The sequence below is a fragment of the Lagenorhynchus albirostris genome, chromosome 3, assembly GCF_949774975.1.
Source record: "Lagenorhynchus albirostris chromosome 3, mLagAlb1.1, whole genome shotgun sequence".
Taxonomy (NCBI): domain Eukaryota; kingdom Metazoa; phylum Chordata; class Mammalia; order Artiodactyla; family Delphinidae; genus Lagenorhynchus; species Lagenorhynchus albirostris.
This window is the reverse complement of record NC_083097.1, coordinates 9,392,787-9,409,834: the sequence shown is the minus strand read 5'-3', so window position 1 is coordinate 9,409,834 and position 17,048 is coordinate 9,392,787. Positions and strand designations below refer to the sequence as shown.

At 39.4% G+C, this 17,048-nt stretch overlaps 1 protein-coding gene across 3 annotated transcripts in view; it reads left to right on the top strand.

Moving 5' to 3' along the window:
• Nucleotides 1-17,048, top strand: part of CTNND2 (catenin delta 2) — a 437,245-nt gene that overhangs the window by 246,128 nt on the left and 174,069 nt on the right. For all 3 annotated transcript variants that reach the window (XM_060145991.1, XM_060145990.1, XM_060145989.1), the window contains one exon: nt 8,014-8,197. In XM_060145991.1, coding sequence (XP_060001974.1) covers nt 8,014-8,197 — 184 coding nt within the window. The remainder of the gene's footprint in view (nt 1-8,013; nt 8,198-17,048) is intronic.

Below are 17,048 nucleotides of genomic sequence, written 5' to 3'. Positions count from 1 at the left end.
TGACTGAATAATATTCCATTGTACCACATCTTCATTTTCAGTCCATCTGTGGAGGGACATTTAGGTTGTTTCCATATTTTGGTTATTGTGAAGAATGCTGCACCAACATACGTTCCTACCAACAGCGCACAAAGGTTTCCTTTTCTCTGCATCCTCGTCAGCACTAGTTATCTCTTGTCTTGATGGTTAGGCATTCTAATGGGTAGGAGGCAATATTTCATTGTGATTTTGATTTGCATTTTCCTGATGAGTAGTGATGCTAAGCATCTTGTTATGTACCTGTTGGCCATTTGGGTATCTTCCTTAGAAAAATGTCTACTCAGTTCCTCTATTTTTTAATCAGATTGTTTATTCTTTTTTTTGTTATTGAGCTTATGATTTTCTTCTATATTTTAGAGGTGAACGCCTTTTCTGATCTATGATTTGCAATTATCTTCTCCCATTTCATAGGTTGCCTTGTCATTTTGTTACTGTTTTTGTTGCACAGAAGCTTTTTAGTTTTGATGTAGTCCCACCTGATTATTGCTTTGAACTATCCATTATTACAGCAACATTTTGGTAAACTTTAGCATTGTCTCAAGATCAATGCTTTTATTTTTAAAAGCATTAAGTGAGTGTGATTTATTAATCTTTTGAGGCTATCACATATACTGTCTGGAAGGATTCTCAAAACAATTCTAATTCAACAATTGCACCTTGAAGGTCATGACGTCTGAGGGATAAGGTGAGAGTATTTATGTGATGCACGCAAATACTCATATTACAGTGTGCACACACACATAGACACATGCTTGTGTGTGCATGTGCACATATGTACATTCACGTACATACTCTTGCACGTTTGTATATTCATACACACATGTGCTCACACACAAATGCACACAGTACAAGTTCAGGGCCCCAGTTTTTTTTGTTTGTTTGTTTCTTTTTTTTTTTTTTGCGGTACACAGGCCTCTCACTGTTGTGGCCCCTCCCATCGCGGAGCACAGGCACCGGATGCGCAGGCTCAGCGGCCATGGCTCACAGGCCCAGCCGCTCCGCGGCACGTGGGAATCTTCCCAGACCGGGGCACGAACCCGTGTCCCCTGCATCAGCAGGCAGACTCTCAACCACTGCGCCACCAGGGAAGCCCTGCATCTGCTATTTTATTCTATCAAATCATTACTTCATTTTGCTAACAGTAGAATACTCTTAAAAAGTTCACTGCTTGGAGCACGCATCATCCTATAAAGGTCATATCTGCCAATTATTATTTCTTGTAATCATTTAACACCGATTAGGTGAGCACCTAATGTGTGTCAGAGCATATTCTGTGTGCTGTACGTGTTCTGTATGCTCTGAACACTCAGGGTCCTTGCCTTCATGTCTTGGCTGGGACCTGGTGGGGAAGAGCAATGAGAGAATGAAAAAAAAGCAAGTAATGAAAAAGCATGGAAACAGGGGGCTGGGGGAAGGAGAGAAATAGGTGAGGGAGAGGGTAAGAGATATGAACTTTCAGTTACAAAATAAATGAGCTGCAGGTATAAAACGTACAGTATCGAGAATATAGTCAATAATTAGGTAATATTTTTGTATGGTGACAGACGACAATAGGCTTATATGGTGATCATTTCAAAATGTATGGAAATATCACATCACTGTGTTGTGTAACAGGAACTAACATAGTGTTGTAGGTCAATTATATTTCAGAAACAAACTCATAGAAGAAGATCAGATTTGTGGTTACCAGCAGCAGAGGATGGGAGAAGAGGGAGTTGGATGAAGGCAGTCAAAAGATACAAACTTCCAGTTATAAGTACTAGGGTTATAACATACAACATGATAAATTTAGTTAACACTACTGTATGTTATATGTGGAAGTCGTTAAGAGACTAAATCCTTAGAGTTCTCATTACAAGAAATTTTTTTTTCTATTTTATTAATGTTGTGTCTTTACGAGGTGATGGATGTTCACTCAACCTATTGTGGTCATCATTTCATGGTGTGTGCAAGTCGGATCATTATGCTGGACACCTTAAATTCACACGGTGCTACTGTCGATAACGTCTGCATAAAACTGGGGGAACAAAGAAAAAGCATGGGAAATATGAGACGGTGATGCGGTCTCTGCTGAAAATTAAAATAGGAGATCTGAGAGCAAGAGTCTGGGAAGGTAGTTTAGACCGATCCAAAAAAGCTTGTCTGAGTTTAGCACATTTAAGGTATATGTGAACAGAAAGAAGGATCAGCCTTGGAGAGTGTTCCAAACTGAGAGAGCAGCAAGTCCAAGAAATGTGAGTTAGCAACGAGCTTGTTGTCCAAGGAGAAGAAATAAGGCGACAACGACAAGAGCGTAATGAGTTACAGCGATGGCGGAGCCGTGAGGGCAGGGACTTTTTGTTTTGTTCACTCATGTTCCCACTGTATCTAACAAGCCTGGTCCTTAATATGCGCAGACTGGGTAAATGAATGAACCGAAGGATCTGATTCAAAGTGAATTTAGAGAAGGAGGGAAGAGGGCCTGATCATGCAACTACAGTCAGAAGTTTAATTTTATTTGAAGCATGACAGACTATTTTAAGGGATGCGTGGTAGACTGAACAATGGACCCCCGAAGATGTCCACGGTCCTAAATCTCAGAGCCTGTGGATGTTATCTTCCATGGTAAAAGGGACTGTGCAGATGGGATTAAGTTAAGGATCTTGAAATGCGGGAGATGATCCTGGATTATCTAGCCAGGCTCAATGTCATCACAAGTGTCCTGGTAACAGGGAGGGAGGGGGATCAGTCAGAGAAGAGGACTCGGTCATGGATGCTGAGGTTGCAGTGATGCAGGCTTCAAGCCATGGAGCGTGGGCAGCCTTTAGAAGCTTAAAAAGACAAGGGGGCTTCCCTGGTGGCGCAGTGGTGGAGAGTCCACCTGCTGATGCAGGGGACACGTGTTCGTGCCCCGGTCCGGGAAGATCCCACATGCCGCGGAGCGGCTGGGCCCGTGAGCCATGGCCGCTGAGCCTGCACATCCGGAGCCTGTGTTCTGCAACGGGAGAGGCCACAACAGGGAGAGGCCCGTGTACCGCAATAAACTAAAACAAAAAAACAAAAACAAACAAACAAAAAAGACAAGGAAATTCTCCCCTGGAGCCTCCAGAAGGAGCACTGCCTGCTGGTCCATTATAGACTTCAGACCTCCAGAACTGTAAGATAACAAATGTGCCTTATTTTAAGCACTACACTTGCAGTAACTTGTTACAGCAGCAATAGGAAACTAATACAAGATTATTCCAAATTAAAGAAAGCGTTTGGCCATCTCATAAGTCACAAACATGAAGAGGGATGCCTTTTTAAAAGGTAAATATCATTTGTCACCTAAATGAAAATGCATTTTAAATTTAGTTACAAGGTTGAGCTGGATTCCCTTCCTGTATCTCCTGTACTCTCACAGTAGACCTTAGGAGAGGATGGAGGGCTTGTAGGGAAGGAGAAAAGCAGTGAATCTAAGTCAGAATGAGAGGCGTAACTAGGAAGAAAGTGCTGTAAAGGGAAAAGTGTCCAGCAGACAGAGGGAAAGGAGAGGGAAGGGAAAGGAAGGGACATTAATTACCGTTGCTGCATAACAAATTACACCCCCCCCCACTTAACAATTTAAAACAACAGACGTTTATCCCATACAGTGTCTGAGTGAACCCAGGAGTGGCAGGTTTGCGTGTTTCTGGCTCAGGGTCCCACGCGGATGAGGCTGTATCGTCTGAAGGCTTGACTCGGGCTGGAGGGTCCACTTCCAAGACGGCTCCCTGCTGGCTACTGGCGGGAGGCCTCCGTTCCTCTCCCCATAGGCCTCTTCTCGTACTGCTTGAGGGTCCTCACAGGGTGATGGCAGGCTCCCCCTCCGACAGGCAACCCCAGACACAGCTGGGCGGGAGCAGCAGTACCTCTTCCCTGACCTCGTCTCAGAAGTCACTCAGTTACCGCCTCCGTTTTCTGCGGGTCAGAAGCGAGGCACTAAGTGCAGCCCTCACTCAGGGGAAGAAGGGTCGGGCTCCTGCGTTTGAAGGGAATGCCAGAAAACCACCCCAGAAGAAGGAGAGGGAGAAGTGAAGAGAAATTTGAGCAAAACACCTATTTCTCGTCTGTTCACAGAGAATGCCTAGATACGTCCGTTTTTCTCCACTAATCTGTCTCCCTTCGTTGGGGACTAACGGATGTGTGTGTGTGAATGTGTGTGAGCGTGTGTGTGTGTGTGTGTCAGTGTATGTGTCTGAGTTTGTATATGTGTGAATGTGTAAATATGTTGTGTGTGTGTAGGTGTGAGTGTGTATGTATGTGTGAGTATATGTAATGTGTGTGTGAGTGTGTGAATGTGTGTGTAGATGTGAATGTGGATGTGTGTGTGTGAATGGTGTGTAGATGTGAGTGGGGGGTGTGTGTGAATGTGTGTGTAGATGTGAGTGTGTGTGAATGTGTGTGTGCGTAGATGTGAGTGTGGATGTGTGAATGTGTGTGTAGATGTGAGTGTGTGGATGTGTGTGCATAGATGTGTGTGGATGTGTGTGAGTGTGAATGTGTGTTCATAGATGTGAGTGTGTGTGTGTGTGAGTGTGTGAATGTGTATGCATAGATGTGAGTGTGGGGCGTGTGTATGTGTGCGTGCATAGATGTGTGTGTGTGAATGTGTATGTGCATAGATGTGAGTGTGGGATGTGTGTGTATGAGTGTGTGAATGTGTGTGTGCATAGGTGTGAGTGTGTGTGAGTGTGTGCATAGTTGTGAGGGTGGGGTGTGTGTATGTGAGTGTGTGTATGCGTAGATGTGAGTATGTGTGTGTGTGTGTGTGTGTGTGTGTGTGTCTGTCTGTCTGGCAAGACAGGTGTAGGCTTCCCAGCTGTTTCCCACTTTTGACTCCTGCCAGACGTTTATCTCAGCGTCCCCAGAGACTGCTGATTCTACACTCAAGCTTGTCTCTGTGTCCAGATAATCTAACCAAAACTCCAGGTTTGGAGGGCACCCTGCAACTAACTGGTTTGCTGAATTCCCCCAAAAGAAATTCTGCCATGTTGCATCCACTTGACCAAGTCCTCATCCAAGCAGACGTGGTAAAAATGCCCCTGACCAGAGATCCGCTGCGTTTCTTGTAAGTCCAGGAAGCACACGTGGGCTGCAGATAGAAACTGGGGTAGAAAGTTCAGAGATTTGGGTCAAGTACTGTGGTAAGTTCATTGGAATGTGAAACACAGATGGAGCCGTCTGGAAAGGCAGAGGGAATGTGAATAGGAAACTTCTCTCCATGCCTGATTCGGAATTAGGCTACACTAATTGATGAATTAATGAGAAAGGTAATGCAGAGAACAGCCCGATAAAGAGTTACCTGAAAGGCCATCTTCTTTCCCATCCTTTTCACTTCTCGTCAGATATTAGATTAGGCCTTTACCTTTTCTTGATTTTCCCCCTTTCCTTTCCTAACTCTTTTCTGTTTGTTAGGAAACAGTAAAAATTGTTTTATTATCATAGAATGCCTTTAGATTCTTTTAAATTCATTGCATGGAAAAATGCAAAAGTCTTTTACTATTTAGTCTTTAGAGGAAATGTAGTTTATAGCAAAATATGCCACCCATATTTAAAACTTTTACAAGCCTCAGTTTTCATGTATTGGCATTTTCAAATCAGGATTTAGGAATGAAAAAAAATCGTTTTGTGTCTGCATAGGTGTGTTGTGTACTTAGAAAAACAGAATAACCTATAATGGAAAAGAATCAGAAAAAAATATATATAAGTGAATCACTTTGATGTACACCTGAAACTAATGCAAATATTGTAAGTCAACTATACCTTAGTTAAAAAAAGAAAAACAGACAAAAACCCTTTAATGTGATATTTTTAAAAGTTATCCTCAAATATGGTGTAAATAGTAATTTCATTTAAATGTGCTTTTTTTTAGCAAAGTTTTTTTTTTTTTTTTTTTTTGGCTGCCTTGGGTCTTTGTTGTTGCACGCTGGCAGCCAGCGGTGGCTACTCTTCATTGCGATGCACAGGCTTCTCATCATGGTGGCTTCTCTTGTTGCAGAGCAAGGGCTCTAGGCGCACGGGCTTCAGTAGTTATGGTGCATGGACTCAGTAGTTGTGGCACACGGGCTTAGTTGCTCCAAGGCATATGGGCTCTTCCCAGACCAGGGCTCGAACCTGTGTTCCCTTCATTGGCAGGTTGATTCTTAACCACTGCACCACCAGAGAAGTCCTAAATGTGCTTTTTTTAAGCTGAAAACTGATTATTTTACTAGGAAAAGGAATACTGTTGTTAGACTACAAGTGAATGAAAGTATTCATTTTGATTATTTTGATTACCCAAAATTCTGTAAAACGTTTCCTAATGGGATGAATAAAAATAAAGCTTCATATATTATTTAATTCAAAATAAATGCATATGATAATACTCCTAGCATTTCACATCTGTCCAAGTCAGAATATATTTTGAGCAGCTTCTGTGTACCAATAAGCATTTTTTTATACAGTCAATTTAGGGTTCTAATGGCAAGGTAAACACACACACAGAAATGTGTAGAAAATGATCCACATACTAACACAGAGGTGCACAAGATTTTTCTGTAAAAGGCCAGACAGTAAATTGTTTAGGCTTGTGAACCATACTGTCTCTGTCACAAAATCTCAAGCTTTTCCCTTGTAGGACAGAGGCAGCCATAGATAATATGTAAGTGAACAGGCAGGGCCATGTTCCAATAAAACTTTATTTACAAAAACAGGCAGGCAGAATTCGCCCTCAGTCCAATCCTCTGTACTGAAGGACTGATTTATACATTCTCAGCACCAAAACCATATTGTTTCCTTTGCATTTACCTAAATAAAATTCCCAGCAAATGTTCTTTTGAAAGACCAGTGGAAAAGTTTGTCTCTAAAGTCACATTTTTTATAGAACTGATTTAAAACTGTTATTTTAGTTATTAACAAGCAAATATCATTAACTTTCAGGTTAGTGTTATTAATGCCTTTGGATAGTTCAACATGTGCAATGCAAGAAACTAATAAAAAATTTCAGAAATAAGTGAGTTCTGTTTATTAATAACATGGTAAATGAAACAACGTCATTTTAAAATCTATTGAAAGCTTATTAAACAAGTAAAGTGGAAGTTGTGTTTCTAAAGATGACTATGATATTTTATTCTCAGTATCTGAAGTGATGGTGTCTATTGAGGTTAGTCTTGAGGAAAATGCAGTCTTTCTTTCATACGAAAAGAGAATATTATTCTTTGTTGTAGTTTTTTTTACCTTTAGGTGTACAACTTTGAACAACAAAAAGTAATTATTTTAAAAGCATCTTCAAATGATATTATAATGTATATGTAATTCTTAAGGCCTTTTCTAAAGTTAATCCCACTTTAAAGTCTGTTTGTCTATTGTTGACACGCCCTCCCCTTTCTCCTGCTTTCTTTGTTGTCAACAATCTGTAGGCCATCCATGAACATTGTTTTCAGAGAAAAGCTTACAAAACGGTCACAAGTGACACTAAATTTACATTTCGTGTTGGGCTTGTTATCATCAGACCTGATACTAGACTCTTGAAAGGTCCTGTACAATGATGGCTGGTTCTATATGGAAACTAAGTGAATCAAACAGACCACAGGTGCATATTGAGGTCCTGGATAAAACAAAGATGTCTCACTAGTCTATTTCAGATGTCTTACTAGCCCATTTCAGATAACTTTCACAGCTCTTTGGTCTTGGTTAGAATTTGGGTACTTGGGTCCATTGTACTAATTGTGGATGGAAGCCTGGTTGGTATCTTCAATTCCATCAGCGCTCTCAACCTCAGTTACTCTCCACGATGGAACAAAGATAATCATGTTACAGTTCCTCTGCGTACTTGTCAGATTTTCACAGCACGTTTGTAATGGCTTCACACAGATGCTCTAAAATGAAGGGCACGCCCTAGCACACGTGCTTACACCATCTTTGTCTCTCCTGCCTGTGCTTTTAACTGGGGAAAACAGTGGCCGTCCAAAAGCTCTGTTTGTGTGTATCTTGCAGGAGTCCTTTGGAACCTTTCATCTTGCGATGCACTCAAAATGCCAATCATACAGGACACCCTGGCCGTGTTGACCAATGCCGTGATCATCCCCCACTCAGGCTGGGAAAATTCACCTCTTCAGGACGATCGGAAAATACAGCTGCATTCCTCACAGGTGCTGCGAAATGCCACTGGATGCCTAAGGTGAGTCCCGTGTTGTTGCTACCTCCCTCTGTCAACGGGTGCTTTTTGTTTCTGTAACTTTAATTGCTGTTTTGCTAAGGATCAGAGTGTTTTGGAATACTGATAGGGCAACAGTGCAAGAAGCTGGTGAAGATCATTTCTAACGAGGTACTGAAGATGCATATGCATCTTCCACTGTCCTCTACCTACCCCAGTATTTGACTTATTTAACATGTTTTCTTAGGCCTTAGGCAAAGAAATAAACATTTTCATTCCAACCAAAAATAGTTTTCTTTGATTGAAAACAATAGTTAACAGTCATTTCCCTGCTGTGATATATTATGCATCTTGAATAACCAGGCAGACCAATTGGTTAGAAGAAGAGTCTATGACAAATACATAGAGATCTAGTTAACTGTCTCCAGTAGCTATTTTTATTTTTAAAAAATTTTCAGTGTGACTGCAAGAGCCTGTGTTTCTTGAAAATAGCTCTTTAATAAGGACTGTGGTGTGAAATGTCTTTTTAAAATAATAAAAGTAGCAAATGTGTTCTAATTATCTCCCAATGCCTTCTTACAAAACTCATCACCCGGAAATCTCTTGAGATGTTTTAGATGTTTTGTTTAGTTTTTGCTCTCAGAAAAGAATGTAATAATCAATATATACTTCTTCCAGACTCTAGAAACTGTGTTCCCAAGGATGTTGTACGTTGTACCAAAGTGGGAAATCTCTGCCGGTTAAACTTAATGATAGGATGGGTGTGATTTAAAATACCTAGTCAAATAATCTCTATTTCAAAAGTAAAATGTACAGAATTGTTTCAGCTTGGCTGCCTCAAAGCTGCCATTTCTCTTACAGTTGATCAGTTTCTAGGTATAAGAACCAGTCTCTCCTGGAGAAGGAACAGAATCACCTTGGTGACATTAATAATAATGATCTCATGTATATTTACAACAGTGCTCTCAGCCTGCAGTCTTGAGAGGGGTGTGTGTGTTTGTGTGAATGGGGCATGCATAAAGGGAGATAAAGAGAGTTGGCCTCCATAAATATCAGTGTGCATTCATGGGCAGGAATAGGAAACCCTCTGACAATTTTGCTTTTCCTCAAGGTCATGAAATAATGATCTTTTGGCATGATTTCTCTGGATAGGCTCCTCCATAAGTCAAATTTACAGTTTTCTAAACCCCACTTTTGAGACGTCCATCTTATAACCTCTTAAATTCTATTATCTTTCAGAAACCTCCTGCCCCACCAGCAGAAATATAACTCTTCCAAAGCTAAAACTATAAGCACTTCTGACCCTTCTTACCTGATTTTTCTATTTCAGTTATATGCAGCTGTTACAAGTAATTTTCCTTTCTTAGCATCCTTGACTTGTAAAGAGTGTCATTGTTCCTAATGAAGATTGTGGAAGGAAGTGCCTCAATCAATTGTATACATACAGTCTGTAAAGATCTGCTAAGTTCCACCAGCTAAAATTCTCTCTGAATAATATAGTAACATAATTATATATTCAGGATGTTTGACATAAGGATGAAGGATACTGATACGCGAGCATTCAGCTTCATTTGATGAAAAGTCAGATGAAGAAACCAGACTAGTGTCAGTTCACCGGTCCCCTTTGTAGGTCATCTGGCCAAGTTCACACACACAGAGGCTTGAGCGGTGCTGCTTCTGCTGCTAGCCAGGATTGACCACATCACAGGAAGCAAAAAGGAGGACATCTGATTTAGAAAGTGTTTCATGTAGCCTAATTGTTTTTTTTTAGTCCAGTTGAAACCACGTTTAGGGTTTTCCCACTTTTCAGAGTTTATCATGTGAATGACAAAGCAAGATCTATCAAAATATGAATATTTCACTTCCCTCTTAATTCATTAAACTCCTTCTGTTGCCAAAACTTGGCCTTTGTTCACTGGTGCCAAATAGAAACGCAGAGACAGAGTTTTGGGTGAGGTAGAAAGAAATAGCTTTATTGCTTTGCCAGGCCAAGGGGACCACAGTGGGCTACTGCCCTCAAGACAGTGTGTCCCACACGGGAGGGGGCAGTGAGGGGTCTTATAGTGTTCAATGAGCGGGGTGTGATCAGCTCATGGACATTCCTCTGATTGGTTGGTGGTGAGGTAACTGGGAGTTAGCATCATCAACTTTCTGGTTCCAACTGGTCTGGGGTCTATGTGCTTTGTGGGCAGCGTACAGTTACCTTCTCCCACCTGGTGGGCGTTTCAGTATCTGCAAAACAGCTCAAAGGACATGGCTCAGAATATCATCTATAATCCTTGGGGAAGAACTAAAGGTACTTGACTTTGTTTAATGGCTAAAGTATTATTATTTTGTCTTGCTTGCCTGTTTTCCTTTCTTTTTGCATTTTTTCTCACTTCTCTGATTCAATGTATTCTTTGGCTAAAGTTTTTCTACAGACAACAGGCAGGTGGACGACATGGGTGGGAGTCTATTCCGGGAAGACCTTACAGTGTCCTGCTCGGTTACACTTCCCTTCTCACAAAAAGCAATATAATTTTTCTCTCTTATTTAAATGTGTTTATGAATCAGTCTACATTAATGAACAGGTTGGACTAAGAGAGGAAGAAAATAGCCTTGGGAAGGGGCCAAAATGAACTTATCAAATAAAGACTCAGCAGATAAAAGATTTCAAGAAATTTCTACTATTACCATTTACTTAGAACCAAGTTGGAAACACACCAAAACAGTCGTAAATATTTATATCATGATGGAAGATTCTGTATATTAGTATGTGAGGTTGTAGTTACATTCTTAATTTTTTCAACAAAACCTAGATCTTTATTTACCGTAAAGAAATTACTGTGTATGCTGTTCCTGCTTTTCAGCAGTTTGATCCATGGGCATTTGCTAAGTGTCTGCTGTGTGCCAGGGAAGGGCCAGGGAGACTGAAATAAACATGGCAACCTCTTCTGCCCTTCAGAAACTCCTCCTCTAGTGGAAGACGGTGGTACGCATACAATGAGTCCTAGTGTTATATCTTAGTATAATATAAAGCTATGATCAGGATAGTATAGAAGGAAAACCTGGGAAGGGAGTGGCTAACTCAGTGAGTGTGGTCACAAAACGTTTCAAGAACCAGGTGAGACTGGGGTCAAGCAGAGAAAGGGCATCACCAGTCAATGCTCTGGGAGATGCTCGAGGCCAGAGGAACAGCAGGAACACCCTGACGCTGACGTGGGAGAACTAACTCCAGCATCTGCAGGCAGTCTACAAAACTAGCAGACTTTAGGAAGTGCAGCTTGTTTAGTTGTTTCATTCCAGGTGATAAAGGGCGTTCAAAGCAGAGCTAAGAAGAATAGACTTGAGTCTGTGAGGAACAGAGAGCTATGGCGAAGCTTTGACCAAGAGAACACAATGGTCAGCTATGTCTGGGAGCAATTTTACAGGACAGAGTAGAAGCGGGTAGGGAGGGGAGAGGTGACATTAAGAGCAGAGCTGTGAATTGATGGGCTGCCCTGCAGGCTTCATTTCTAAGGGACCTCCTGTAGACAACTGTAAATATCAATATTTTGTTGCATTCGATTAAGTTAACCACCACTGATTTGTGGCTATGAGAACTCTCTCCATAGCTGTTGTAGTTCTCCTTTTTATCTTGGAATGTTTTTCTTCTTTTTAGTCATACTATTCTTATTAAAATGGCAGCTCCGTTATCTTATCAAACGTTAGAGGAGTTTTATGGCACATGCCATTATTTGTATGTAACTGAGGTTTAATAAATCAAATCCCCAAAAACAAAAGGATTTCAAACACACATAACTATGCTAAATTATGGATAATGCAGTAGACTCAGCAAAAGTCCTCCTGGAACTGCAGAAATTATTTCAATATAGTCTTTAAAATGTAAATTAATAACCAGATCATCTCAATTTATAAATCAGATCTGGGCTTATACCTTTGCAGGGAACAATTTTTTTTCTATCACAATATTTGGAAAGAATTTGGTTCTTTGGTGCTTCTTTTTTTTTTAATTTTTAAATTTATTTTATTTTATTTTGTTACGTCTTTATTGGAGTATAATTGCTTTACAATGGTGTGTTAGGTTCTGCTTTATAACAAAGTGAATCAGTTATACATATGTTCCCATATCTCTTCCCTCTTGCGTCTCCCTCCCTCCCACCCTCCCTATCCCACCCCTCTAGGTGGTCACAAAGCACCGAGCTGATCTCCCTGTGCTATGCGGCTGCTTCCCGCTAGCTATCTATTTTACGTTTGGTAGTGTATATATGTCCATGTCTTTGGTGCTTCTGAAAGCAGAAAATAAACTCACAGCACTTGTTCTTCTAGTCATTTTTATGTATTAAATATATATATTTATATGAAAAATGATACAGTGATTTTTGTACAAGAAGATGATATAGCGGGTTTGTGTAATATTTGCATACCTTGATCTGGTCCATTAATTTATAGCTTTACTCTTTTTTTTCACTTTTAAAGACATTTATTGTTTTTTTTTCAAATTTTATAAGCAATACATGTTTATTGCTGACTACTAGAAATACATGCAAGCATAAACTAATAATTAACAGTCACCCATAATCTCACCCCCCAGAGATAACCATCGTTAGCATTTTTATACATTTCCTCCCAATGTCTACATATCTTTCTACTCTTTTTTTTTAACATCTTTATTGGAGTATAATTGCTTAAAATGTTGTGTTAGTTTCTACTGTATGACAAAATTAATCATCTATAAGTATAAATATATCCCCATATCCCCTCCCTCTTGAGTCTCCCTCCCACCCTCCCTATCCCACCCCACTAGGTGGTCACAAAACACCGAGCTGATCTCCCTGTGCTATGCAGCTGCTTCCCACTAGCTATCTATTTTATATTTGGTAGTGTATATATGTCAATGCTACTCTCTCACTTTGTCCAAGCTTCCCCTTCCCACTCCCTGTGTCCTCAAGTCCATTCTCTAGTAGGTCTGTGTCTTTATTCCTGTCCTGCCCCTACGTTCATCAGAACCATTTTTTCTTTTTTTCTTAGATTCCATATATATGGGTTAGCATACGGTATTTATTTTTCTCTTTCTGACTTACTTCACTCTGTATGACAGACTCTAGGTCCATCTATCTAACTACAAATAGTTAAATTTCCTTTCTTTTTGTGGCTGAGTAATATTCCATTGTATATATGTGCCTCCTCTTCTTTATCCATTCATCTGTCGATGGACACTTAGGTTGCTTCCATGTCCTGGCTATTGTAAATAGTGCTGCAATGAACATTGTGGTACATGTCTCTTTTTGAAATATGGTTTTCTCAGGGTATATGCCCAGTAGTGGGATTGCTGGGTCGTATGGTAGTTCTATTTTTAGTTTCTTAAGGAACCTCCATATTGTTCTCCATAGTGGCTGTATCAATTTACTTTCCCACCAACAGTGGAAGAGGGTTCCCTTTTCTCCACACCCTCTCCAGCATTTATTGTTTGTAGATTTTTTGATGATGGTCATTCTTACTGGTGTGAGGTGATACCTTATTGTAGTTTTGATTTGCGTTTCTCTAATGATTAGTGATGTTGAGCATCCTTTCATGTGTTTGTTGGCAATCTGTATATCTTCTTCAGAGAAATGTCTATTTAGGTCTTCTGCCCATTTTTGGATTGGGTTGTTTGCTTTTTTGATATTGAGCTAAATGGGCTGCTTGTATATTTTTTGATTAATCCTTTGTCCATTGCTTTGTTTGCAAATATTTTCGCCCATTATGAGGGTTGTCCTTTCATCTTGTTTATGGCTTCCTTTGCTGTGAAAAAGCTTTTCAGTTTCATTAGGTTCCATTTGTTTAGTTTCGTATTTATTTCCATTTCTCTAGGAGGTGGGTCAAAAAGGATCTTGCTGTGATTTATGTCATAGAGTGTTTTGCCTATTTTTTCCTCTAAGAGTTTTATAGTGTCTGGCCTTACGTTTAGGTCTTTGATCCATTTTGAGTTTATTTTTGTGTTTGGTGTTAAGGAGTGTTCTAGTTACATTATTTTACATGTAGCTGTCCAGTTTTCCCAGCAACACTTATTGATGAGACTGGCTATTCTCCATTGTATATTCTTGCCTCCTTTATCAAAGATAAGGTGACCACATGTGTGTGAGTTTATCTCTGGGCTTTCTATCCTGTTCCACTGACCTATATTTCTGTTTTTGTGCCAGTACCATACTGTCTTGATTACTGTAGCTTTGTAATGTAGTCTGAAGTCAGGGAGCCTGATTCCTCCTACTCTGTTTTTCTTTCTCAAGATTGCTTTGGCTATTCGGGGTCTTTTCTGTTTCCATACAAATCGTGAAAATTTTTGTTCTAATTCTGTGAAAAATGCCATTGGTAGTTTTATAGGGATTGCATTGAATCTGTAGATTGCTTTGGGTAGTATAGTCATTTTCACAATGTTGATTTTTCCAATCCAAGAATATGGTATTACTCTCCATCTGTTTGTATCATCTTTCATTTCTTTCATCAGTGTCTTATAGTTCTGCATATAGGTCTTTTGTCTCCTTAGGTAGGTTTATTCATAGGTATTTTATTCTTTTTGCTGCAATGGTAAATGGAAGTGTTTCCTTGATTTCTCTTTCAGATTTTTTGTCGTTAGTGTATTGGAATGCAAGCGATTTCTGAGCATTAATTTTGTATCCTGCTACTTTACCAAATTCATTGATTAGTCCTAGTAGTTTTCTGGTAGCATCTTTAGGATTCTCTATGTATAGTATCATGTCATCTGCAAACAGTGACAGTTTTACTTCTTCTTTTCTGATGTGTACTCCTTTCATTTCTTTTTCTTCTCTGATAGCTGTGGCTAAAGCTTCCAAAACTATGTTAAATAATAATAGCAATGAGTCTGGGCAACCTTGTCTTGTTCCTGATCTTAGAGAAAATGGTTTCAGTTTCACCATTGAGAACGATGTTGGCTGTGGGTTTGTCACATATGGCCTTTATTATGTTGAGGTTGGTTCCCTCTATGCCTACTTTCTGGAGGGTTTTTATCATAAATGGGTGTAGAATTTTGTGGAAAGCTTTTTCTGCATCTATTGAGATGATCATATGGTTTTTCTCCTTCAGTTTGTTAATATGCTGTATCACATTGATTGATTTGCATACATTGAAGAATCCTTGCATTCCTGGGACAAATCCCATTTGATCATGGTGTATGATCCTTTTAATGTGCTGCTGGATTCTGTTTGCTAGTATTCTGTTGTGGATTTTTGCATCTATGTTCATCAGTGATATTGGCCTGTAGTTTTCTTTTTTTGTAACATCTTTGTCTGGTTTTGGTATCAGGGTGATGGTGGCCTTGTAGAATGAGTTTGGGAATGTTCCTCCCTCTGCTATATTTGGGAAGCATTTGAGAAAGATAGGTGTTAGGTCTTCTCTAAATGTTTGATAGCATTTGCCTGTGAAGCCATCTGGTCCTGGGCTTTTGACTGTTGGAAGATTTTTAATCACAGTGTCAGTTTCATTGCTTATGATTGGTCTGCTTATATTTTCTATTTCTTCCTGGTTCAGTCTCGGAAGGTTGTGCTTTTCTAAGAATTTGTCCATTTCTTCCAGGTTGTCCATTTTTTTGGCATATAGATGATTGTAGTAATCTCTCATGATCCTTTGTATTTCTGCAGTGTCAGTTGCTACTTCTCCTTTTGCATTTCTAATTCTGTTGATCTGAGTCTTCTCCAGTTTTTTCTCGTTGAGTCTGGCTAATGGTTTATCAATTTTGTTTATCTTCTCAAAGAACCAGATTTTAGTTTTATTGATCTTTGTTATTGTTTCTTTCATTTCTTTTTCACTTATTTCTCATCTGATCTTTATGATTTCTTTCCTTCTGCTAACTTTGGGCTTTTATTGTTCTTCTTTCTCTAATTGCTTTAGGTGTAAGGCTGGGTTGCTTATTTGAGATGTTTCTTGTTTCTTGAGGTAGGATTGTATTGCTATAAACTTCCCTCTTAGAACTGCTTTTGCTGCATCCCATAGGTTTTGAGTCGTCGTGTTTTCATTGTCATTTGTTTTTAGGTATTTTTTGATTCCCTCTTTGATTTCTTCAGTGATCTCTTGGCTATTAAGTAATGTCTTGTTTAACCTCCTTGTGTTTATTTTTTTTCCCAGATTTTTTCCTGTAACTGAGATCTAGTCTCATGGCATGTGGTCAGGAAAGAAACTTGATATGATTTCAATTTTCTTAAATTTACCAAGGCTTGATTTGTGACCCAAGATATGATCTATCCTGGAGAATGTTCCATGAGCACTTGAGAAGAATGTGTATTCTGTTGTTTTTTTGATGGAATATCTATAAATATCAATCAAGTCTATCTTGTTTAATGTATCATTTAAAGGTTGTGTTTCCTGATTTATTTTCATTTTGGATGATCTGTCCATTGGTGAAAGTGGGGTGTTAAAGTCCCCTACTATGATTGTGTTACTCTCGATTTCCCCTTTTATGGCTGTTAGCATTTGCCATATGTATTGAAGTGCTCCTATGTTGTGTGCATAAATATTTACAATTGTTATATCTTCTTCTTGGATTGATCCCTTGATCATTATGTAGTGTCCTTCTTTGTCTCTTGAAATAGTCTTTAAAGTCTGTCTTGTCTGATATGAGTATTGCTACTCCAACTTTCTTTTGATTTCCATTTGCATGGAATATTTTTATCCATCCCCCCACTTTCAGTCTGTATGTGTCCCTAGGTCTGAAATGGGTCTATTATAGACAGCATATATACTGTCTAATGTCTGTCATAATGGGTCTTGTTTTTGTATCCATTCAGCCAGTCTGTGTCTTTTGGTTGGAGTGTTTAATCCATTTACATTTAATGTAATTATCAATATGTATGTTCCTTTCACCTTTTTCTTAATTCTTTTGGGTTTGTTTTTGTAGGTCTCT